The sequence below is a fragment of the Phaethon lepturus genome, unplaced genomic scaffold, assembly GCF_000687285.1.
Source record: "Phaethon lepturus isolate BGI_N335 unplaced genomic scaffold, ASM68728v1 scaffold48757, whole genome shotgun sequence".
In the NCBI taxonomy this organism is placed as follows: Eukaryota; Metazoa; Chordata; class Aves; order Phaethontiformes; family Phaethontidae; genus Phaethon; species Phaethon lepturus.
In genome coordinates this window covers 1-26005 of record NW_010553494.1, presented here as the reverse complement: position 1 = coordinate 26005, position 26005 = coordinate 1, and the positions used below count along the sequence as shown (strand labels likewise).

Sequence of the window (26005 nt, the reverse complement as noted above, 5' to 3'; positions counted from 1 at the left end):
TGCCAGCCCTGTCCGCGTGACCTCGCCCCAGCACGAGCATCTGCTCTGCGGTTCCGCACGACGCGCCGTCCCCCTTCCCCGCTTCCGGGTAGGAAGACGTTCACTTGCCCCAGGGAGCGGTGCAGCACAGCGGCACCAGTCGTTTTTAAATTCACTTAATATCAGCCTCATCAAGTGACATTAACGCCAATTTTCATCCTTGATCAAATTTAAAGCCTCAGCAATAAGAGGCTTCGTTTGAGGTTTCTCTTCCAAGAACCCATCCCCGTTAACTGGGGATGTCTGACGTGCGGGCGCCGGTGGCACGTGCCCGGCTGCGCACGGGGTCGACGGCACAGACCTGGCACAGACCTGCCCGTCCCCGCCACAGCGGCCAAGGTGACAAACTGGGTGTCCTGGAAGCTGCTGGGAAGCCATCTGGCATCAGACCCTCTTCTAATTTTACTTAGGGCCTGATTTTAGAAAATGATGGATTATTAAGCAAGACAACACAAATAAATACAAAGCATGAGCAGAATGTTAGTTTTGTAATCTCCCCCAATCTCTCTGAAATATAGTAATAAAAAATAGCGGTTGGGAGAATCTCTTATTTAATATACTTGGGATGAAAATTATCTGGTTCTGATTATCTAGAAATGGCCATCCGTAAGGTTTCGAGGTCAGGGCATAAGCAATTTTCTAGCGGCTCTAATGTGTGCAGAACACAACTGAAATTATACACACCCACATATTTTTAAACATGAATATTTACTAACATAAATAAACAGTGTTTTATAACAAAAGATTTTCAACTATAAACAATGGAAAAATATTTACAATTTGCACATACATAATCAAACAGCAAGTGCACAATTGGTCACTTCAGATCTTTTCTATCTTTTGAGATTTAGTTCCTTCCAAGCAAGTAATTTAATCAGTTTTGCAATGTCCACATTTTTTTTTCCCCACAAAAACTGCTATCAATGCCAGATGAGAGAGTTTATTACAATGAATAATTTAGCAGCACAGGTTTTCAAATGGAGACCGTGTGGCTAAGTTCTTCATATTGGATAATAAAATAAGGGTAGCTCTGATCATCATTAAAAATGACAAAAATCTGAGGCTCAAAGTAATTGTCCACACAGGAGTCGTAGAGGTCGCTGGTAATGCTGCCGGGGTTCACCGGTGGCGGTCTCCTCATGGTGTGGTTACCCACCGTGTACCTTCCTGTCAGCACTTTGGCCAGGAACATGTAATGAACTCCTTTGGGTGACCTTTTGGAAAAGTTATGGGAATAGCTCGCCTTTCTGGCAAAGTAACTGCCCTGTCCAAACATGGTGGCGTGCTTCCCACAGACGCGCGGGTCGAAGTTGTGCTTGCAGATTCCATCCACCACGTCCTGGGAGGTGCCATGGAACAAATGCCTTTCGTTCATTATCCTGTCAAGCCCAGTCATCTTTTTTGACATATATTCCTTTTTCCTGGAACAGAAAACGGAAAAGCAAAGATGAGTATTCATGGCAGATCTGCAAGGGAAAAGCAGTTTTCACCACAGCTCTTGAAGTATCAGTATTATCCTCTGGAATAGTAGACCTGTAAGAGGAGATAGGAAAACATTTCTGTACAGATAGAAGAATGGGTCTTCCGCTTTCAAATGAAGCTTTTGTGTGAAGTAAGTACGTTTTAAAGGACCTGAGCTGATACTGTTGGAGGCAGAGAAATGCCTGCTTATCTCCATCTGTATTTCACCTTGGGTGCAGAAGGTGAAAACAAGGGCTGTGCAAAGATTAAAGCCCACTCTAGCTTCAGGAGAGGCCACAGAGGAATTACTGAGAGACAGGGTGGGCAAGGATGCTCTCCGCCGGCATAAAGACCGTAAGAAAGGCAGTCTCTGCTCACACAGCCCAGCCCTCGACTTCTCTCGAGACTCTGCATTTCTGGAGAAGGGAGACAGAATCCACAAATCTAATTTCCTATCAGCTGGGAAGTGGTCAATGGACGGTAACTTTCAGACACAACACCTCTGGTTTGAAGGGACTGCCTGAGGTAGGATTTCGCCTTTGCGAGACCGCTGTAAGACCCTGGGCCGCCATGTTCTGGGGAACCAAGGCACTGACAGCTACCTTCAATATAGAGATTATCTGATGAATACAATTCCTCCTAGTTCGGAGGAAGTGAACTGAAAGATTTTTCCACCAGATAGCCTAGATTTATTTTGAGGTTTCTGTGAAGATATATTTACAGAAGTTATGAGTAGACAGAATATTAAACTTCTTACACAGGAAATTTCAGAGTAAGATATTTTTCAGATAAAGTTGTTCAACTGAAGATGCTCCTTTTCTTCAGAAAATCGGGAGTTTATGTATTGTACTTAATGATCAGTTTATATTTTGCAGCCCAAATTACATACTTTAAGGTATTTTTCCACTATTGTAAAAGAATGGTATTTGCATTATCTTACCTTTTATATTTCTCCCAAAGAAACTGATTCTGCACTCTCAGAATTTTCAAAATTTTATATTTGGTCTCTGGCACAGTCTTGTGAAACAGGTTATAAATGGTTCTATAGCTTTTATCTTCCTTCAGAACAGGCACTTGGATGAAGTCCTGAGATGGATCCATACTAATCCAGGTTTCAGGATAGAAGTTTGGAGAGGTAACAGCAGCTGGAGATAAGACATGTGAGGAAGCCGGTTCAGCTGAAGGAGAGGGTACTGGAGAATTACCACCTAAGGTCCTAGTTGGGGAAAGAGAAAAAAAGTTGTGCTTAAACATTCTCAAACAGAAGAGCTTCGCATCACATCTATTTCATCACCAACGTATAGAATCATTAGGGTTGGAAAAGACCTTTAAGATCGTCAAGTCCAACTGTCAACCCAACCTCACCAAGCCCACTGAACCATGTCCCAAAGTGCCACGTCCACACGTTTTTTGAACACCTCCAGAGATGGCGACTCCACCACCTCCCTGGGCAGCCTGTGCCAATGCCTGACCACTCTCTCTGTAAAGAAATTGTTCCTAATATCCAATCTAAACCTCCCCTGGCGCAACTTGAGGCCATTTCCTCTCGTCCTATTGCTTAGCAATTAAGCAATTGCATCTTAAGCAATTGCTGCTCTTCAGTTCCCTAACAATTTACGTATCTTTAGTGCTTGTTTAAAACAAACATGCCAGCTATTTCTGCTCTTTTAATAACTCCACCATCCATACAAACTCGTAACAAAAATCTTGATTTTCAGGGATGCTGTTCCACATAGGGCAATCTTACTGCTTGGTGGTGTTTAAAAGCCTAGTATCGTCATTATTCACATTCTGGAGTGGGGTTATAAACTACAGACAGGCAGAATACTACCAAATAAAATCATTTTGTATGTTAGCTATAAACTAGTAGTGATTTTAACATACAGAATAAGAAAAGACCGATAACGTGGCAACACTTGACCTAATTTCCTTAAGAACACAAGGAGTAGAAACATACACTTCCTTGTACAGTATGAATAATGAATAACCCCAACCAACAACCCAAAGGCCCCTTCCAACCCAAACTGTTCTATGATTCTATAATAACATTTTATAGGCCAAACTTGCAGACATTTGACTGCGTTAGGTAGAAGAGGAGACGCTATGTTTTCAGTACCACCCAGTATCGTGCTGAGGAAGGCGCTCTCAATTTTCATTTGCCCAGGCCAGATGTAGATTTGCACTTGCAGTTGCTTATTTTCATGCGACAGACCAGCCCCTCCTCTTGGGAATGCTGCCAGGTAGGAGTCAGGAAGGGGTGAAGGAGGGGAGCTGCAGCCTGTAACGGCCGCGGCAGGAAAGCAGCACGGATGCTAGAAAAAGAACGGCCGCCAGTAAAATCCAGTTACGGATGCCAACTGTGGCGTGGCAAGACTTTGTTCTTAATAAATACCTGCACCTCTGCAGAATTTTTCACACTCTTGAAGTGGCTAAATTTAGACAAACAGTGTGTCATTTGTGGCTTATGTTCACCTGATTATAATCCAAACAAGCACGCCTTACTCGGCCGAATAATCCTTACTTATTAGAGTTCTCCCGCTTACGTCAATGAAAATACTTGGAACTTGTAAAGCTTGCAGGTTCAGGCTCTGGTTTTCACATTCTAAGTACACAGCTCTTCAGCTCCTGCAAGCTGCTGAGGTTCCCTTTCTGTTGCAAGAATATATGGAACTAAAAATTTCACCAGATGAGTATGTTACGATGGTATTTCTATAGGAAAAGCTGCTATTGACTCCAGGACCAACCAGCAATGAACGCAAACAGGTACGGTGCACTCAGAAGCAGGCAGCCCTTGTTAGGAAAGACTACGAAGTCAGAGGTACCCCTGGTCTGGCTGGAATGACAAGGTGAATCTTGTCTCTAAACCCGACAGATGACCTTAAATTAAATTTCATTAAATTAAAGTTTAATGAAGATTAAAGTTCATGAAATTTCTCAGTCCCTGGTGTTCTGGTAGCACGTCACTGCCAAAGCATAAGGAGAAAACCTGTTCTGACTAGGAGGAAATGGGGAAAGTAAATCCTTTGCGTATTCCTCTTGGGCAAGCTGAGGTTTGACAACATCCGAGGCCAAATCTTGCCTCCCCACATATACACAGTTGCATTTCGCACACAGGAGCGACAGGCGAACTCGATTCCCTACGCCGTCTTTGTAAAAAGAAAGTTTACTGTCGAACAAACAACCTCCCAAAGCTCTGCTGAAGGCAAAGCTATTTTCTCCAGAGTGACTCTTCAGGAATCAATCTTCTTTTGTTCAGGCATGATGCTGCCTGAAAAGGCGCGTAACCGTGACTTCTGCACCCAGCCAGTCTGTTCTCAAGGTACACCGAAACACAATCACAGAGCAACTGCTGATTGTCCCTGCTCGTTAGCCTGCTTTTCTCTGCAGAGCCAACATAATTACCTAGAGAAATAAGAATTATACTGCTATTCACATCATACCTACAGAAATGTCAATTAAGGTTGCCTTTCAGAATATTTACTGCTAGTGATATATGAGCCTGAAAGAACTGTGTGTGATTTTTTTGTGTGACCCAGAAATAATTTAGTGTGATTTTTTAATTGCAGCTTGAGCTTTTCAGGTCTAGAAAAAAAGTTGGGGGGAAAAAAAAGTCTACTTTTAAGTTGATACGTTTGATTTGGATCAGAAAGACAGTAAACTGTCACAGTACTTACACTTTTCAGAGCAGACATATTCTTTAAAAAAATGTTCATGTGGCTTTCGCCTGCTGTTCAAAGCTAAAAAGAGAGCTCACTTTATTTGCATGGAGTTGACTCAACTCAAAATTCTTCTGTTTATTAATAGTTTAACAGAAACCCAGAAGAATGATTATTAAAATAGCAGTCAGCAATATTACATGTGCATTTAATTTATTTTTTTCCCTGCTAAAGTCAACGAGTAAAAAAATATTACTGTAGAGCCTCCTTCACTCACACCTGGACTGGAAGACCAAGCACAGATTAACAGTGAGCTACGGATTAATGAGTAAGACATCAAACACAATAAAGTACTGCAATCCTCTGGTGTACTTTGTTCATTTCGTCCCACTAGTGTACATGACTTGTCAGCATTTATTATACAAGGGAAGCCATTAAAAAGTCAACATTTGTCAACCACTATCATCACCCACTTCCCACAGTTTCTATTCAAGAATTCTTTCCCAATTTTATAACAGATTTAAGTAGGTGGGAGGGGAGGGAAATAAAAAACCTCAGGTAGCATTGTGTGATAAGTGGAGGCAAATACTGACTCCTTAAGAATAGTTCCTGTAAATATTTTAAATACTCTTTTGTTCCTTGCTAAGAATTGGTAGATTTTTAAGCAAGCATTACAAGGTCTTTAGATAAAGAAAGTAAGAATAGGGTCTACTACAGAACAACAGAAATTTCAGAGCTTAGTTTATAGACTTGGTAGCTGGCATGGATAGTTATGGTGAAGCCCTCATGAGCGTAGAGCCCTCAAAGGTCCACTAAAATTAGTGGGAATTGCATAATTTTAGCATATGTCAAAGTCACAAACTTACACTGTAGTAAAATAGTCACTGGCAGCAAAACATCAGGACAATACCCAAAATCCTTATTTTTCATTAAGATGATAATCAGAATTGCTACAACCAGAAAGTCCACGCTTGGCCTTTTTACCTGCATCCTCCCAGTATCTCTTTAATAATTTTGGGTTTCCTTCCTGTAAAACGAAATCTAAAAACGTTTCTAACAACCACGTGTTTTGAGGCTCTGACCAAATTCACGTTCACCTTGCAGTTAGATGTGGTAATGACTCTGCAAGCTAACGAGCGTTCTAGCCCTACTGCAGCAGTTAAAGCTCCTTTGACTGGCCCAGCATGCCAAGCTGCCAGTCAGACTAACGACTTCCACCCCTCCGCTAACAGGACAATATGTTCCTAACTACTGAACTCTGACAATAACGTTTCCAGCTGTGCTGGTGAGATCACAAAAATGGCATTTTTATGAGTTGTAATCAAAAATGACTACAGTGCAACACTTTCCTCACTCTGCCTTTGATGGGCAAGCGTGTTCACCCCCAGTTGAGATGACAATAAAAACAAGGCATGCTTTAATTGCGCTGGAAAATTATAAAATGTTTTTGAACGCTCATTTCATGGGACCTAGAACTGACAGCCTGGTGATCACTACAGCCGGTGAGATGCTGAAAGCTGGATGATACTTTGGCAAACTTGAAGTACATCTGTGCTTCTGATGTTCCGAGATCCACAAGGTACATCATTACACTTAAATAACAAACAGAGCCTAGCAGTAAGGACTTCCTCAGATAATATTTATCTTGAAAGGCAGAAACCGAGAGCTGCCAACATGACCGAGACTTTTCATTATCACTTCTGATTTTTCTACCCAGCGATGCCTATTTCCTTGTCACATCTTAAGGAATACAATTCTCACGGACAGACCGCCATGGAGAACAAATGCAAAGTTTCCATTTTGCTGGGATACATACTGTAAAAACGGCATCAGCACGACGCACGAGCGAAGGAGGGGTCTCCTCTTGATTTCTCTTCTGAAACACGCATTTTGCTGGAATCCATCTTTGATGTTTAAGATATACTGATTATGCCAGGTGACAAACCGAACCTCTTTCAGACCCCGGCAGCTGGCTTCTTCTATCAGTCTTACAACTGGCTGTTTCAAGAAAATGAAGGAAACAAAAACATACACATGATAAATTACATATTCAAAAATGAGCATTTTTGCCAGGGACCTCAAAGAATCCCTCTCTCTACTCCCTCCCCCTCTCCTCTCTTTCCCCTGCTCTGAGGCACAAGTGCATTTCGACCGCTGAAAAATGTTCCGTTACCTGTTCATAAGAACTGCCAACAAGGCAGGTTTTACAACTTTCCTACATAACTGGTGCTGGTGCTATCGTATTTTTCCATATCCCATGTTATTCCCAGTATCTATCCTAAAACTCCCTTGCCACAAATCACTTATTTTTTGTCTTTGCCCACTGAAGGTGAAAAGCAGAAGTCTTTTATATTTTAATATATTTTCATATTTTTTTTTCTTTTCTACGGTAGAGAAACCCAGTTATTTTAACTTCTCCTCGCAAGTCAAACATCCTAAACTACTTCTTATTTGTGGTTCTTACTTCCAGACTCTCTCCAGTCCTTTTTTTTTTCATTTGCAAAGCCCCAGACTGTATACAGCACTCTGCCTTAAGCTTCCTACCACACTTAGAAAGTCAGCATGACGCATGAAAAAGACGAAACATGATCTAGTTTACAACGGGGGAGGTATTGAAGGTACTGCCGAAACTGTAAGACACTGATAAGATTTTATTCAAAATATTACGTACAGCTCTGGCCAGCCAAAGATGAGCTCTTAACTACCACAGGTATTTAAAAAGCTTACCTGAATGACGTGAATAGAAGCAGTATTCTGGTTTTGGTGTGGTTTTGTCTAGCTCAATACTGTTTGACAGTGGATGTGACTTCTGTGACCAACATTGGGGTTAAAGAGTTGAAAGAGAGAAGGCCTATTTAAACCCTGATACGGAAAACTGTGGCTGTTAAAGACCAAAGGGCAATGGTGACACTGGCACAAGTGTGCACAAACCATTGGCGAACAGATTTAAACTAGGGATTTAGGAAAAGATCCCTCAGGCGCGGGCGCTGGCAGCTGTGGCACCGTCCAGCTGCAGCGGTGTACAGTGCAGCCTACGAGACGGCAAAGGGCCACGTCCAGGGACTCTGGAGGCTCACGACCTGCACTGCAGTGTCTTTGGGGACAGACAAATCAATTAAAAACTGCAGAGCTAACTGGCTGTGGTGTTAAAAAGGCTGCAGAAAGCTGTCCCCTTGTCTTAAAACCAGATTTGTAGGGATTAGAAAGGACTTTCTTGGTACTGACATGGGCCAGTCTGCTCTCAAATTTGACAACCTGGTCAGCCTCTGTGTTTCCAATGTTTTCAGGCATAATTCAAGGTCCAGTCCAGCAAAGCAGAGTTCTCTATTGCTTTTTCAGTTCAACACTGACCTTCTCAATTATCTTCCTCAACAACAACTCTAAGTAACTTTCCTGAATGTTGGAAGGGAACACAGACTGAAAATGTATATATAGTGTATAGTATTTACTGTACATAGAGTTTTGGGTTACAACCCAAAAGTAGGATTCTGGAACATGTTAAATACCTCAGAGTACTCTCTCCAGCCAAAGTGGTCCCTGCAGAAGTATTTCCAGACAGTGTAGTAGTTGGAGCTGGAGCTGGGGCAGGAAGGTGTGGACAGCCGCCGCATTTGGTCGAACTCAACAGTTTCATATAATTTCATAACATTCAAATCCACCCAAAACTCATGTCCCCTAGAAAGAAGAAGAAAAACAAACAATTCTCACCTTTTGTACTTCGTTAAAAGGATCATTCAGAGATAATAAACCAGACAGTCAGAACCACAGTTGGCACAGCCCTCTTCAGAGATACCCTTGGTCCGGCTGTGCTCATGTCACACAACCCCCGTGACCATGGGGATGTCCCACGAGCTTTAAGTGGGCACAACACAGAGACAAGTGCGTAGAGTAGGACGCTGAAGAGCTGCAAGGGCAAAGTAACTCTTCAAAAGTCTCGGGGGCAATGGCGGAAAAAACATGGTCTTCAGCACAGAAGGACAAAAACCCAAACGCAGCAGTCTTCCTAGGCCCGTGGTATTTATTCAGTATGCATAAATGGTACAAAAATCAATACACGTATCCCTGACATTTTGAGCATGCTAAGTAAATACATCGCACAACTGTATTTTGACGAAGCAGCCACATACCATTCAAAAGGTTATTCTCGTCAAAGTTAGTGCTTCAGGGAAGAAAAGAAAATGTAAATGGCTCCAGATGAGGAGAATCTGCTGCCAACCCACCAGAGACTTCGAGTATCTTTCATCACGTGCAGCAGAAGAGAACTAGCATGATACGAAAAGGAAACCTTTCACAATTTTGGAGCCTACACTGAGGAATACTGCCTTTTCTTGAGGAGCTATATTGCTGCTACGAAAATCAACACTAGCATGCAACTTCACACAAAGGGACTGGCGCTTTCAGAAGGACCTAACAACAACAGAGGGCTGCAGCCTAACCACCAGAGTATACACGCTATCTAGAGGAGAAAATAAAAGTGCATTTCTTCTACGCTTCACAAAGTCATGTTTAACAGTGCTGTGGAATGCCTCAGCAAACAGTTTCTAACGCTGTTTCATTAGTCAGCGTTAAGAGGGAGACATCAAATTAATGAAAATTCTCAAGTAAAGCACGGAGTTCTAAAGCTCTGCTGATCATCAGACAATCACTGGTTTATTAGCAATCAAGAACTTAAGAAATTCATAGAAATTGGAAGAAATGACAGTAATATTCATTCCCTACAAAAGTAATTTTTTTAGAACTGGGATTAACATATGTCCAAAATAATGCTGTTTATATAATTAGTTTTCCACTTTGATAATCTCTTTACAGGTTGTCAGCTTACTGTTACTCATTAACACTTACTAATCTCTGGCAACTGGAAATGCAGCTTTTGAGACTACATATAATATTGTCTTTGAATTCTGAACAGTAAACATGGATCAAGCTGATACTTGAAATCTACAGTTTATTTTTAAAACTTTGGCACATTAATACCATAGAGATCAAAGTACTGTGTATGAAATTTGCCACATCGAGTGACAGCTATTCTAAACACCTCCGTGATCTTCTGAACACAGATTTGCTTGAGAATGGCTGCAATTTTGCTAGCTATTTCACGCTTACTGGTACAGTTGCTGAAGAGTTTTATTGTACTACTTTCACAGAGAACTACTGAAGAGCTCCCACTTTAAAAAATGATGATCAGCTGGAATGAGCCTTCATTCCGCAGCAGGAGGTACAGGTGTGTAGCTGTTCTTAGCGTTTATCAGCATCACCTGATTGCATTTGGGTCCGTGAAGGGCTAAGCACAGTTTGAAGCACTAAGCACGGTTTGAAGCACTAAGCGCTTTCCTGACGTAGACAAAAGGACGTGACGTCTGCTCCGAAGGGCTCGCTGTCAGGGAACCTGATCCACTGCTGTTTGGGTGCATTTCGATTGTTCTCTTTGTTTCCCATCAGCTTTTGTATAGACTTTAAGAAAAGATATGGAATAGTCCCGAACGTCAAATCCAATGTCTTAAAAATGCAACTCCATGAGCTACTTTTGAAGTTCTTTGGACACACAAATCATTCTTTTTGCAACTCCCCCCGCACCCCAAGGCCAGGCCCCGGCCAGCACGACTGCTTTCGGGACCCGCCTGCGGGAGGAACGGCTCCAGCCCGCGTTCTTCCCCTTCGCGCCGAGAACCTACTACCGAAAAGGAGCATCTTGCCCGTTCCCTGCACACGGTTCTCTAAACACTGTCACAGAACCGCTCCAATTAAGATGCAAGTTTTGTCAAGACGGCACTATCGCACCAAATCCATAGAAGGTTTAACAGCGTGTCCCCTACTTGCGTCAACCGCATGCAAAATCACTAGGGTTAGAACACGAGTACAGGAGGAAACCAGCTATTCTGCGTAGGAGGTGCGTTCTAATAACCCGTGTCTTCCCACCCAAGCCGCGGCCCACCGCGAGAAGCTGGAGACACTAATTAAAGCTGACATTCCACAGCCCGCTGCATCGGTGCGTGGTGCGCGGGCGCCCACGCGACTCGAGAAAACGCCTGTAACAACAGCACGACAAGACAAACGTCAACGCCAGCGCTGCACGACAGATCTAGTCAGAAGGAGAACTAGCACTAACCAAAATAAATGACCAGTACAAAGGGACTAAAGTAATCACAGGGCTTAAAAAAATACACACGCTTTCTGGAGTGAAAAAAACCTGGTATCAGATCACCCCACCTTCCTGGTACATAGTCATTTTGTTCCATAACAACAAGCTACAATCTACTTTATTTGAAAACAATGTGTGAAATCATGAGGAAACCATCTCTCTGAAACACCAAGCTGTGTTATTAGTTGTAGTATTTGCAGGCAGCACCATAAGCATGATTTTTTGAGTTGATTTCTTCATAAATATTTTTAATGATGCTTTGGGGACATTTGCTTTTTCTTATCACAACATAGTCTTACAGTTCTGAATTTCAGTGCCTAATAAAGCTGCCATTTTTGAGGATGGCACGTTTAAAGATTGATATTGTTTGTATTATCCTTTTGGAGTGCGGAGTTGGACTCACTGTTTTGGGTTATGCTGCACCTACAAATCCAAGTGCTCAATCAAGACTTCCAGATACTGTGCTGCATATTGTATGAAACAAATACCCAAAAAGATATTGCTCGACACAGAACCTCACAATTCGAACATTCCTTCTCACTTCGATCTCTTTTCAAGTCAAATGCCATAACACTGTTCTCCCTACTCCAAAGATCTGTGACGTCCAAGGAAGTGCAAAGAAACGGAAAACCTTTTCTTTAGGAGTAAATTATTTTCTTTTAAAGTTGGTATAACCCAGAGAATTATTTCATTTTATTATAACTTTGTATGTTGCATGTGTTACAGTTACATCTGCAGCAGTTCTATGCTAATGCAGCGCAAAGTAAAGAGAATCTGAAAATCAACATACTCGCTAAACATGATAAAGATTATCCACTAGCATGCTGAACTCTTCTAAAAGTAATCACATACTGGTTAACATCCTTAAAAGTTAAAGGTCTGTAAAATTTTGAAGACTGGAAAACAAATTCCACAGGCACTGGAAACGTGGCTGGCTTCTGATACATGACTTGCGTATTTCTAACACGGGCTTAACTCTGATGAAATACAGTCTCCAACAGACACACACAGCTCCGTAGCAAAGCGAGGAGCATCGAAGCAATGCAACGGGAGGGACTCTCTGGAAGGAAGAACACTTTCTGAGATGAACGCAGTATGAGACTGCTTTTCCTCGTGCTTTTATTGCAGAGCAAGCAGATCTCCAGGATGAACTCCTAAAACTCCGGGCTGACAGGGCATATGCAAAAAAGGGTATTTGTGTGCAGACGTGGTCTAACGGCAAAGCAGGTGGGGAGCTGCAGGGTTTTGCATGGCTTGCTTCTAGCAGTGCTACGACAGCACGAAAACTTCACGTACAATCCCAGTAAAACAAATTGCGCTAAGTTTTTTCCTACAAGAAACAAAATCTGTGCACAGCTAAGTATGCATCTACATATCTCATAAGACTCTGTTTTAAGATTTTTAAGGCTGGCAGCTAAGGACAGCTTACAGTGAAAATAGCTTCTCTGAAAGCTAAACATTTTTCTGCGAAACCTGTATACAACATGCCAAATGATTTCTCAGTACTGAAAAACGTAATGATTGTCTGCTATTTGGAATTTTTTACATTTTTGTAGCTCACTGCTCCTGCTGCCTTCTTTATCAGGTTCCTCTCCCCTGTGAGCACACCGAGAAGGACAGGATGGTCATTGCTCGTTGACTTACAATCGCTGTAACAAGAACCCAGGCATCAAGCACCAAAACAGCCGATTACCACCCGGTCAAACATTCTTCTGGAAAGTCTACGTACGATACAACACACCAAGTGTTCTTGTTTTCTCATTCCTAAATAGAACTGCTCAGTCTGTCTGTCTGTAAAGGTCACGGCGTTCCTGACGACCCACCTTCTGGAGCTCTCGAAGCTCGCTGGCACCGGGCACTGGCTTTCAGCTTGTTCCACACAAACCCCTCGCTCTGCAATTAAAGATGGGGACACCAGCTCTGGGCTGTTTCTACCTGGGTTTACTTTGAAGTTTCTCTCCGAGTAAGAGCTGCAGCTCAGAACCCAAAAAAGCACGCTCTAATTATTTCTTGAAGAAAAAACGTGGTCGAGATATTTCTTGGTATGGTATCCTCTATCCATTTCCCTTAGCTGCGAATGGGGAAAGGTTCAGCAGTTTCAGGATGTGACATAGCTGAATTTTCCTGAAACTCAAACTTCTGTTAAATTAGGGATGCTTTAAAAATGGTATTCTTATTTTTCAAGTTAGTAAAGTACTTAGAATGATACTTCCCATTAATTGCAATGAAAATGAAGTGACCAAAATATATAAACATCCCGAAATCTACACAACTGTGTTTTATTTTTCCCCTGAATACTTAAACTTTCAAACTCCACACTACCTAACAATAAATTATTTGGAGTAACACTGCATTATTGTATACAGCTTAAAATTTTCGACAGATGCATTTATTTAAGTGACTACATCTGAAAAAACACACTGTGTGCCCAAAAGCCTACCAGATTTTTTTTCCTGATTATAACACTGGGCATAAGGAAAGATACACTTTTGCAAAAAACCTTGATTTACATGAAATATATACTACTCCAAGGCTCATTTACATCCTTTAACAGTGCATTTCTCCATTCAGAAGTATTAACTTTTCCAAATCGCAACATTTACTGGCTTTTAAGCTCCTAAAATATATTTAGCAAAGTTGTTTAATAACAGCTCTTCAGTTAAAGCACTTCCTCTGTGTATTAAAAAGCCTATTACCAGCTTACATAATGCAAAGCCGTGAAAAAAAATGAGTCGTGATTACAGCAAGTGACTGCGTGATTACCTTCCTGGCTTCAGCTTTAAGACACCAGTGATGGAAGCAAATGCGACAACTGTACCTCTCAACTGCCCGAGGCCTAAATATAGGCGAAAGACCCCAAATTTAGGGTTCAAGAACAGTAAGAATGCGAGACGCTCAAGGTTGCGTCTGCTATGTTCTTTAGCGTAACATCACTTTATCTTCCATACAGTGTAATGATTTACTATTTCTGAGGTACAGCGTGCACTATAAAGTAAAGGGTATCCTCCATAACGTACAGATTAAGGATAACATATAGATTGGGAGAGGGAAAAACCAGCAACGAGCCGGCAAGGCACACATGGCCTGTTTTGTGCCCTGAAGGGAGCATGAGAGAACACGTAACACGAGGGACACGTGATCGCACGGCTAACTGCACCCCCGGGAGATGCTCACATACAATGGCGATGAAACCCTTGGGTATGACGATGATGACAGAGGCAGAACACACACACACAAAACCAGCTATTAAAATCCTTTCTTGTGCACAGGGGTGAAACGAACCCATCCCAACGCCTCCTCTGCTCCGTCTCCAGAAGACGAGCTCTGGGAGTGGGGTCCATCGCTCTTTGTACTTTTCTTGGACAGTCTGTGTTACGGAAAAGGAGAGTTTTGTAGCTATCATGATTAAAAAAATAATCTACTCATGGACTTTGAAGGCTCTATCTGGAAATATCAGTCTGGAGAAGAGCAGCAAGGAGGTGATGAAGGCTACAGGCTGACAGACGTTTGGGAAAGCAGGCAATCTATTCAAATACCTTGGTGGGGCAAAGTGTTACTCCCACTGCCTCTTTGTATCATGCAGCAGGAACAGCCTTCAGTACGGCTTGAAACCAGTAATAAAAGCAATGCTGTCTTTTTCTACAGAAAAATTTATTAAACCTCTCTGCAAACTTCATCTCACCCTGCTTCTGAAGTAGAAAATTGCTATCCCCATTTTTCCCTGGGGAAAGACCGATGTAGAGAGAGACTAAAACAGGCTCCAAAGTCCCACACAGAATCTGCGACAGAGTTCTTGAGAACTTCTCTTCACCGACTAACCAATGATTGTCTCTATTTATAAAATAAAGCAGTTCAATGGAATTATTTGCATTGAAAAAATAAGCATATTGAACTCTCTTAAGAATACAGCACGCAACCCCAAACTTGGTGCTGTACAACAGCACAATTCAAAACAAAATTGCACAAGTAACTAGTGATAGGACGAGAGGAAATGGCTTCAAGTTGCGCCAGGGGAGGTTTAGGTTGGATATTAGGAAGAATTTCTTCACCGAGAGGGTGGTCAGGCATTGGAACAGGCTGCCCAGGGAGGTGGTGGAGTCGCCATCTCTGGAAGCGTTCAAAAAACGTGTGGATGTGGCGCTTCAGGACATGGTTTAGGGGACGTGCTGGCGCTGGATTAATGGTTGGACTTGATGATCTTGAAGGTCCTTTCCAACCTAGTGATTCTGTGATTCTGAAGTGCTCTCAATAGCAGAACCTCATTCCCCAAGTAAGTTACTTTTTCTCTGTACCCTAACTATATTAAAAAAACACAAAGGCATAATCTCATCAGGACGCTGAACTGAGTAGGTACCTCTACTAGCAAGTTACAACATTGAAGTCTTTTGCGAGATGAATGTAGCTCACTAAAATAAGGATATTTGGGCTCACTCTTCCTTGTGTTCTTCCGAAGAACTGCAGTCTAACGTGTGACTCTTCTGTGCTCTTTCCATTCAGTAAGACAAATGTTCGCTAGGTGTTATGTAGAAATAGATGACTAGGAGAATTATTTTTTGTAAATGCTATGAAAACGCATGTGGTTTCGAACTCTTCTCCTAAGTTTAGTTATATGTCATGAGTCTTACCGCAAACAGGGTTCAGAAAAAAAAAAGAAACCTAGCGATCAACAAAGGTCTGTACAGGAAATGAAACTCGGTTCCCATCAGAACAGCTGTGATACAAAGCAAGACTGAGAGTTAAATACCACTTAGGTGATGAAACTGTTGATTTTCTCTCTATGACTAAACCAGTTCCTCTCTGCAATAGCAACCACCTGAAAGCCACTCAGGGGAACAAGTGAGCTTAAAAGATCCAAACAGGTACGAAAATCTTTTGTACTTAAGGTTGAAAGATTAGTCAAATCGAACTCGGCTACCGTAGGAGACAGAAGTCAGGCTTTTACACTTTCTGGTGACCCAAAATTGGAAATACTTCATCTTATTTGTAGCAAACAGTTGTTTGAAGTTGCAGTCTGCGTAAGCTTTGGGTGAAAGACCAAGTGTTTAAACCCCCCCGTATGAAACTGAACTTCACTTAAAGTATATCCTCTTAATAAGATCTTTCTTTTTAAACAAAGGTACTGGAATAGGAACACCAGCTCTTAGACAACAACAGCCAAAACTTGCTCCCGTCAAAACCAGCACCGATTCCGTAGGCAGTAACAGCACGGGCCCGGGTACCGCTCCTGAAGGGACACTCATCAAACAGCTTCACAACACCGCAATAAAAATGCCACCAAATCCTAGCTCGTTGCTCCAAGGAGCGTGAAGGGAAAACAGGAACCTTTCCTCACAGAAGCAATACTTTGCACCAGGGCAAGAACAAAAACAAGCCAGTAAACACGATCCCGCAGTCTTGATCTTATCAGTATCTCATCATTTTTAAACTGAAAAGAGGGGCAGCAGGTGACACGGCAGGAAATAAGTTTCATATTTTACTTAATTTGTTCCCTCATCATGTTCTCTCTGCTGTGACTGTAAGCCACGCAGGAGGTGTACAGTGAGAAAGGCTCAGAAAAGAGAAAGGTGCTACGGAAAGATTTACCTCTACACTTAAAAGGCTCCATCATCAGAGAAAAAAAGAAATACATCTATCAATCTAATAGTAGCTTTACTGCTTTTCCTATATTTATTTTTTCCTATATTTATTTTTTTAGGTTCTCCTGCCTTTACAAGTGGTGACTGGGACTGCTTGAAAAAGCAATCTTCCGTAATTTTCACAGTGAGAGGGTCTAGCCTGACTTGCATGTTTGTAAACCTGAACCAACTACTGGGATGCTGGTCCAGCTGTATGCACAGCTCAGATGAAAGCCTGGCCCTGGCCCTTTACTGGAGGGGCGGGGGGGGTGGAATCTCTATCAAGCTCGCTCTCACACACAGATACCATCTCTGGATCCGGAAATCATTGAGGCATGACTGCTGGAAGATAAGAGACTGTACTGAGAAGTATGTTCTGCTCAGCTCTTCCCAAGAAACCCACTGTTGGCCACTTTTGAACATGAGGTATTGGGTTAAAGTGGTCCTTTGGTGTGAAATACTGCTAAGTTCTAAAAATCTGTAGTAACGAGGATGTCAAACACATTCAGATCTTCCAAGGATTACTGCATGTACCATATTTCATAATTCAAATCCAAGTTACATCTTCTGTTTGCAGTAGAGGATAAACATGGATGTCCTTGTCTGAGGCAGATTGCTGGTTTCAAAGGTCTCCTGCCCACACCGGAGGAGGAGATGTTTTGCAGAGAGTTTTGTTTGTTAACTTTAATTTTTATATCAGCAGATGTTTTAGAGACAGCACAAGCACAGCTCTGAGCAGCAACAGAGCCGATATAGGAAGAGGTTTTCAAATCTTGAGAGAGGCATTTGCTTTCACAAGGCTGCAATAAGAACATTTTCTAAAGCACTTAGATGCAGCCCCACCTTCAAAGCCCCATTTTTTCAAAAACGTTCTGCACACAGGCCTGCTGCTTTTTTTTTTTAGAATTTTATCCAATCTCAGGGCTTAAAAGACCTCCGAGACTTATGATAAATAATGAAACTACATCAATTTCATCAATGCTTTACATAAGATGGTCGTATACAAGTCTAACACTTACTAGCGACCACCAATTCTGGGTGTTTCAGTTTCTGAATGTTCCATCCGGTGTTTAATGTCACACCCTCCACGTGCAAGCTTACAAAAAAAAAAAAGGGACTCCTTTACACATTTGACTACGAGTACCAAATTTTGCAATTATCACTCGGCTCCAACCCCTGCCCATTTCAACAAACGCATGTACCAACTAGGAAGGAACTTCACGATCACTGCTCTTGCTAAGCAAATAACTGTAACAGACTCTTTCTGTTCCTCATCCTTACGGAAACGGGCAGGCAGACAACGCTACACCACCGGGCCTCCTGGACTACTTCTAAGCAACTCTTCTGAGCAATCCCTTTCACCAATCATAAATCTTTGTTTCAGAAAGGACTGTTTTATTACCCTAAGTACACAGGGAACAGACTGACCTCAACCTGAAGCCAGGTGACAGCTGTTTCCAAAACCGTAATCTGTTTATTGACGTGAAACGAGAAAAGGGCTATGCGAGCGACTGCCGATTCCTCCAGCGGCTCAGCGTAACACTGCTAACTTCCCCAGATTTGCGTAGCTACAAGCCAATTAGTTTTGTTTCATATGTAAATGATACCATAAAGTGGAGCAAACAGGAATTCATTGAAGTGTAGCATTATAAAGCAGAAGGCAAACACTTCCAAAATCACTTCACATGCTTTTTATTTCGAGTCTCTGTCTTGCATTCCTTCTAGCAAGGAATTAAAAGAAGTTCAAAACCACTCAGCAGTGTACATTCAAGAAACACCACACACAAAATCGCCAGGCACAGTGAATTTCAGCTGTTTTCTCATCTCCGGTGTTATCAATAACACATGAGTTATCTCATACGCTGTGGCAGCTGTGCAGATCAGAAAGATAACTTCCTAAATTTAACTATTCAGTTGGTCAGATGACTTCTGCAAGTCCCTGAACAACTGAAACATTTCCACTGTGCTCTAGATGATTTTTCAAATCACTATAAGCATACTCTAACAGCGTCAGACAAACAAGTTATCCCATGAACACAAGAAGAAAGGAAAACTAGTTCCCTTTACATTTATTTTTGTCCTTACCATTCTTTCCCAGGTGTCTCCATGTGCCCACTGACAACCCACTGGGGAGCACACAGTATTTACTCTGACTTCATCCCAGAGCCACGCATGTACACCGAGTAGCCAACTGCTCCCAGGCAGAACATGTGCCACTGGAGGTCCACCTGCTCCTCCCTGACTGGAGCCATTTTGTTTTGGCCTTTCTCTTCTAGCTAGAAGGAGCCATTTCATAAAACTTACAGAAATTACGGGGGGGTTGGGCAGGGGGAGAAATCAAAGCAACTGTGCGAAGGTGTTGTTTCACGGGAGTTGGGATATGCCAGGGCACACGTAGCTGGACTGACGTGGCAGTTCCCATGGCACACAGGAACGTCTCTTTGACAAGAGAAGGGGTGGAATTTTCAGCCAGAGAGGAGGAACTGAGGGGTCAGGAACTGCAGAGTGGTTTTAAACAAATCCTCGTGTAATCCGTAATGGTGTTGCTTATTTTGAAAAGCAGCATGTGCATGATTGGACAGGTGTGTATGTGGGGAAAACGTGCTCAGTTCAGCAGCCAAGTATTTCCCCTTACTGAAGAGCATCTTAAAATACCCTGGCTTGGGTACTCTCACGTTGGAAAGCAGCACTTGGTGTTGCGCTCTCAAATACTTAGCTGCAAGCGGGAACTTCTCCAGGGCCTCCCTCACATGTATGAAGAAAACTGAGTGCTTCTGAGTATTTTAACCTGCTTATTTCCCCATTTGTTTAGAGAGCTTGGTATTTGGCTCTAAATTCTTGATAGACTTCTGATAGAAAAGCAAATATATAAACAATTTCTTGTGATAGAAAGCAAATATATAGATGATTTATGATAAAGTTTTATATTCAGTTTGAGGACAAACTGCAAGGAATATCTGAGGTAGTCGTATCACGAAGTGACTGAATAACATTGAGATGAAGAAAGATTTATATAAATAGCAACTTGGAAAACATCCCGTTTTAATTTAGACCTTATTCTCTAATTGAGCCAATAGCCCAACACTTTCTTGATCGGCCCAACAGTCTTGGAGCAGCACACAATGGCAATATTATGCATGCAGACTGCAGTGATTACTTACTGTGCCATATAAACTGTGTTTAAAACAAAGGAGAATAAACAACTACCACCCACTGGTTGTCAGGCGGGCTTCTGCATGGCCTTTCTTGGACGTGCAAACTGCTGAGCAGGCATTTCCTTGTTGTATGCAATCTGTATAGATAGGCCTGTAAAGCTAGTCTGACCACAAGAGATTAATAGCTTTAGCCAAATAATGCGGTAACCATGTGAACGATGAGCTGTTCTAGCATGTTTGCGAGCCTCTCAGCAAGGTTCACCACACTGCGATCTGCATCTCGTTGCCAGGAGACACAACATCGCCCGGGAGCGAAAGGGAAGCCAGGCTACAGTGACCACTCGTGAACTCCAGGAAGAGTCACGCCGAGTCCAAGCAGTCCACATCTAAGGGTTTAGCAGGTTCTTCTGATACCAGCTGATGTTGCGTTAGGAGAAACTAGCGACGATACACAGTAAAACATTTACCCCCCACTTCAAAATCTAATCCAAAACCACGTGAAGTCTAAGTTTGAATGCGTATTAGTTTCAATGTTTGAAATCAGAAGCTCTAGTCTTAAAAAAGTTTCACTCCTAGGTTCTCACCGATACTTATCCACAAACCTGAAGCTCTTCCAAGGGATGAAATACATACAAGGGTTACAGAACTTGCCAATTTGTCACTCCATGGTAAGTGGATATTATAAATTAATAACAGCCATCCAATCCTGCATTGGAGTATGATTTTGTAGCACCGACTGAAGCAAAGAATGTTTTTTAAGAGAAGGAAGAAAAGTACAGGCTACAGATTTATCAGCTAGAAACAGAATTTAGTTAGAAAATACTGCTTTTTTAAAATAACTTTAGTCTCAGTAGACTACTTTTACCTGAAGAACAGTTAGGCAGACACTCACTGGGTAGCCAGTTCAACTCAATGAGATGAAGTCTAGTTTGTATTCAAAGACTCTGCCTCCACTTTGACAGCAGAGTTTCACGCTGCCTGGAGAACCAGCAGCGGAGCTCGGACCCAGCGCACCTGGGTTTTCCGAGATCACACTGCTTCTCTGACTTCATTTGCGGTAACAGAACATCATGCGTCTGGCAACACACCCAATAAGTTTCTTCCTGACCAGTTCAGACAGACAGAAACTCTGTGTACCAAGAGACCAAAATACCCACCAGACTGGAAACCTGCAAAGTAAGTGTAAAGACGGACAATGCTATTCAGCCGATTTTACAGGCTGGGGATGACTAAGCAATTATGAAGCATTGTTTCTTTTAAAATTAATCATTCTTAACGCCATTATTTAGAACATGTACAGCATGTCTGTAGCAATGGATTCTGTGATACAGGCTTTAAAAAGAAAACTTGCTCATTTGCACAGATTAAATTTTAATTACTTGCATGGGCTTGTCTTTTTTCTACATTTGCTGTTTTGTTTTCAGAAATCATTTTTAAAACTTGGAAAAATGGAAGTTTCTCTGTTGTAAAATACAGCAAATTTTATCTGCCATGCCGTTACAAGATTTTTTTTTTATTTTAATGAGAAATCTCAGCATAGTAAATGAAAATGAAATCATTAAGGAAGAAGGGATATACTTCTTGAGGAAGTGGAAGGACGAAGAGGCAGCGAGAACAAATCCACAAGGACTCAGATGGCAAAGGCAATTTGAAGTTTTTACTACGCAGCTACAGAAGTTGTCGCTTTGAACTGACTATGACTAGAACAAGTTGCACCGGGCTTACAGATTACGGCAGGGCAGATAAGGTGTGAGAAAGTTGCATTGTATGCTTCCTCCAGAAAAAAAAAAAAAAAAGAGAAAGAAAAAGAGTCTACACCCTGCATTCCTAAGAGCATGGACTATATAGATCTGATGAACTTGTAATCATCAGCACTCCCCACTACTACTCAAAATGGAAGCTGTGTTATAAAAGTTGAAGAAATTCTGGTTTAGATCTAAGGGTGCAGGATCAAGCCTAAATTGACAACATGACAAGCGAAACTGAAAAGCTGATTTCTAATTTCAGAAAATAAGTAGATAAACACTACTATGTATAAAGGAAATGATAATTTCAAATAAATGGTTTAACATTTTTAGATGACAGCTTAAACAGATGCTCAGCATTTCTGAAGGTATTGTTCAGGCTGTTCATAGTGAATTAGCTGAAACACCACCATATATTATTACCAAATGAAATTTCCAGTCAGGAGACTTAACAGAGCACCTGTCTGATTTTAGTTCCTTATGACGTAGTTATGAAAACTGTGCTTGGAGTGCATACAGTCAGCCTGGATTCAGAGTGACAGAAGGCAACTGCTGTATCATTCCCGTTTCAACCGTGGTAAAGGCTCATTCATGCTGCCACTTTCTCTGATACAGAGAAGAGGGTAATTAGAAACGTCAAGAACAAGTACAAAGGTACACAACAGCCTCTGTCAACTCTCAATTTCTACAGAACTGAAGTCTTCTTATTTCACACAATTCAAAGTCCTTCAGCTTCAAAGAATAATTTCCAGATGATAACCAGTAGTTTTAATAGGTGCGGAACAATTTTCTGTTGTGGCAAACTCGTTAGGTAACATCATCACCAGGTTTGTAAAACACGTGTATACAAAACATCAGGAAAAAAGAACGTGCATTCTGTTATACATTTCTGCACCGCTGCTCGGTTAAGCACCCTTGCTAGTCAGGGAGTAAATTCAGTTACCTACCGATACTTCACTTTGATCCTGTCATTGTCAGGGTTGCAGTAGAGTCTTTCCAGATGCTCCTGGGCATCATTGGTCACGCTTTGCCAACTCTGGGTTGCTGTCCTTCTCACTTGCCAATGATACGGCAAGACTGTGTGATGTTTGGGACAATCACTGCCATAAACACAAGTGCCCTGGAGAAAATCCACACAGATTTCTATTCCGTCTTCCTGATGGGTGTGATATTGCAGCTGGTTCAAGAGCTCAAACACCAGGTCAAGAGAAGCTTCTTCACTTTTATCCTGGAATATCCCAGCACTAAATTTATTGCTTGGGTTCAAATTGTATTGCATCGGACAGCTGTTCTCTTGGAATAAGCCAGATGTGTAGCTTTCCAGAATCTTGTCTGGGAACAAAGGACAAGCTGCACCATCACTAGCAGTTGAGTGCAAAGGATGATCCTGGAATGATTCATTACTATTATCAGCAGCAGTTCCAGGAGTAGTTTCTGGCGAGAAGGCTTGCTCTCCTGGTTGGACATCCTGCTCAGGATGCCCGGAAGAAGGATGAGCTACTGGCAACTGACTCTGCACATCTGGAGCTGTTGGCATCAGCACAGTCACGCTACTTTCCGGTTGGGGGCAAGAAGCACCGAGGTCCAGAGTCTTTTTCACAGCAGGTTCACATAAATCACTATGACTGCCACCTTGGCCTCGGGGCACAAAGACCCTATCCAAGGTCCCAGCTCCCAGCAAACTGGTGAAGATTGGCCGCAAAGCCCGGAGAGTTTCTGTGTCCAGTCTCTTCTGCACTTGCTGCTTCTTCTTGAAGCAAGGCTTCACTGGTGGTATCTTTTCAGACAGTCTTATCTGAGGAGGAAAGTCCTCTGAAGGAGGGCACTTCATTCCTGGGCACTGAGCCTGCTGCACAACACACGCTGGCTTCGGTTCGGTGTCCATCAGACACAGACTTTGCTTTCTCCAAATCACTTTCAAATGTCCCAGAGCCTCACAAGAATCAATCTAGGGCAGAAAGGAAAACAAGACAGTTAATCTCTCTAATTGCTCATGGTTGACACGAACAAGATCACCCCTGGAGAGGATTTTGAGCCAGCAACAGCAAACTCCTCCCCTCTCTGTGACTGTGGGTAGCCCCTAGGCACGTAAAGCATGAAACCAGCTAAACTCAGGCTAATTAATCCCAAACACACACTCATCGTCTTCTCACACATGAAATCTCAGAGACGCTCAGGCACGCACACACAGTCCCCAGAGGGGGGGCTGGAGAGGAGGATGGTCTGATGCCCTCCTCCTCGTGATGAAGTTTAATAATAAACAGCACTTCAGTTCATTATATTCCACAAAAGTGAACACCACAGTGTTCATTTTTACGCCTCGCTCACACCCAGACCCGAGAGCAGCATTAGCAGACACGCAGCCCTGAACGTTCACGCACCATTTCTTCTTCCACCAGGGAAAGGGGCAGATGTACACATACCCATTCTGTTCAGACACACCTTCCCTCAGACAATCTCACACAGCCACCCAGCAGCACGGCGAACTGCTGGCTTCGCTTCAACGAAAGGCAAACTTCACGCTGATTTCAACAGCGGCCAGGATTTAATGCTTGGTTTTTTAGACACAGGAATTCAAGTGCTTACACCCTGTTCCTCCTGCTACGCATCCAACGCTGACAGTCTCGTACATGTCCAGACACTCCCACTTCACACACAGCCATTCTCACATGCCCACACGCTCTCACGCTCTGACTCAGACGCGCAGGCTGCACTCTGTCACCCTGCTGTGACACACCAAGCTCGTTCACCTCTCACTAGGCCAGTCAACAAGAATTAACACCAGCCGGTGACGAAAACAAAAGGGTGCTAGTTACTCAGGAACCGGGGGGGTGGGAGGTGGGGGGGTGGGAATAATCAATTGTTTGTAAGATGAAAAATAATTTTTCTCTAAAGTGCAAATAAATAGTATGTCTCGCACGTCACCAGAAAGCAAGCTCTACACCTTTTAATCAGGAATCTTGTAACATTTGATTACATTTAATTAAATCCTCTTCAATCTCCTCGCACGTAGCCTCAAAGCTTACAGTGGAGCACATTAAGTACTATTTCCTGGATAAATGCATTCCAAGCAAAGTAACTCCTCATTACAAAATGAAATCCCAGAAAACAGATAAAATTTGGCAATAATTTCTTACTACTGATGATTTGCTCTGGAATATTTCCCACCAAGTCTTCCTTATTTTGGAACATTCATTTGTAAGGTTTTTGCATTACCCTGGGAAACAGCACGTCAGGATTGCCAGGAAAAAGGACGGACGTTGTACCTCTCCAGTTTCCCATTTTCAGATTAAAGCAACCGGTATATTTGTTTGCCGGTTAAAACAAACTCCAAAATTATTGGTATCTCTGTTATTCTTCCAAAGACATACCAGGCAATTCTCTTTCTGAACCACCAAGGGTACCTTGAACCTTCAAGTAACTGAAAAGGTTTATGAATCCTCAACTCCGAGAGGAATCGGATGCCCAGGTTTAAAACCTCTGCGATACGCGAAAGGATCTCCCAGGGCTCAAGGGCTCCTGCTGTGCCGAGGAGCTAAATAGCTGCTGGTCGTTTTCAGCCATATCTTTAATGCTATTTCAACATTGTTATGACTCATTTGATTATCATTTTAAGTTTTGCTGCTATTGTTAAAGAACTGCCTTACTACATACAGTCGAATCCCCCAACAACTCCGAACATAGAAAGCAGAGGGAACGAAGAGTATCGGAATTTGTTGGCATTTCTATTTCAGCATTTCAACATCCCCAATCCCTCGCTATTATTTAGAAACGACTTCAACAATCACCAAGAGCAATGCTATATTTATTTGCACGATATATTTCAACAGAGGAAGATCTCCCAGGGGGAGATTTCAGTCCCCAAGTACTAGCCCTCTCACGCGAACCACACCTCCTTTTCCTTCGCTGAAGAAGGCAAGTCTAGTGGCCCAAAATAAATAATAATAAAAAAAAAAAAAAAAAGCAACAGCCCAAACACAAAACCTAACAACAAGAAGAGCAAACAAACCCTGACGGACAGACCGCCCAGCAACTCTGCCCCGGCTCCCTCCGCAGCGCTCCCCCACTGAAACCTACCGCCTTTGGCTCCCCTCGAGTCGGATTCCTGCGTTTTGACCCAATTTAAGGGCACCTCCAAAACAAGATTAGCTTTCCGGTGGGGGAAAAAAAACCAAAAAATAAAATTAACCGGCTG

At 42.4% G+C, this 26005-nt stretch overlaps 1 protein-coding gene across 1 annotated transcript; it reads right to left on the bottom strand.

Moving 5' to 3' along the window:
• Positions 1-731: 731 nt before the first annotated feature.
• Positions 732-23695, bottom strand: TIPARP (TCDD-inducible poly(ADP-ribose) polymerase). The gene is made up of 5 exons (XM_010291549.1): positions 22758-23695; positions 8663-8831; positions 6973-7154; positions 2441-2716; positions 732-1460 (listed from the first exon to the last, which is right to left on the bottom strand). The coding sequence occupies exons 1-5, from the start codon at positions 23693-23695 to the stop codon at positions 1013-1015; spliced, it is 2013 nt and encodes a 670-aa protein (XP_010289851.1). The 3' UTR covers positions 732-1012.
• Between the last annotated feature and the right edge of the window lie 2310 nt (positions 23696-26005).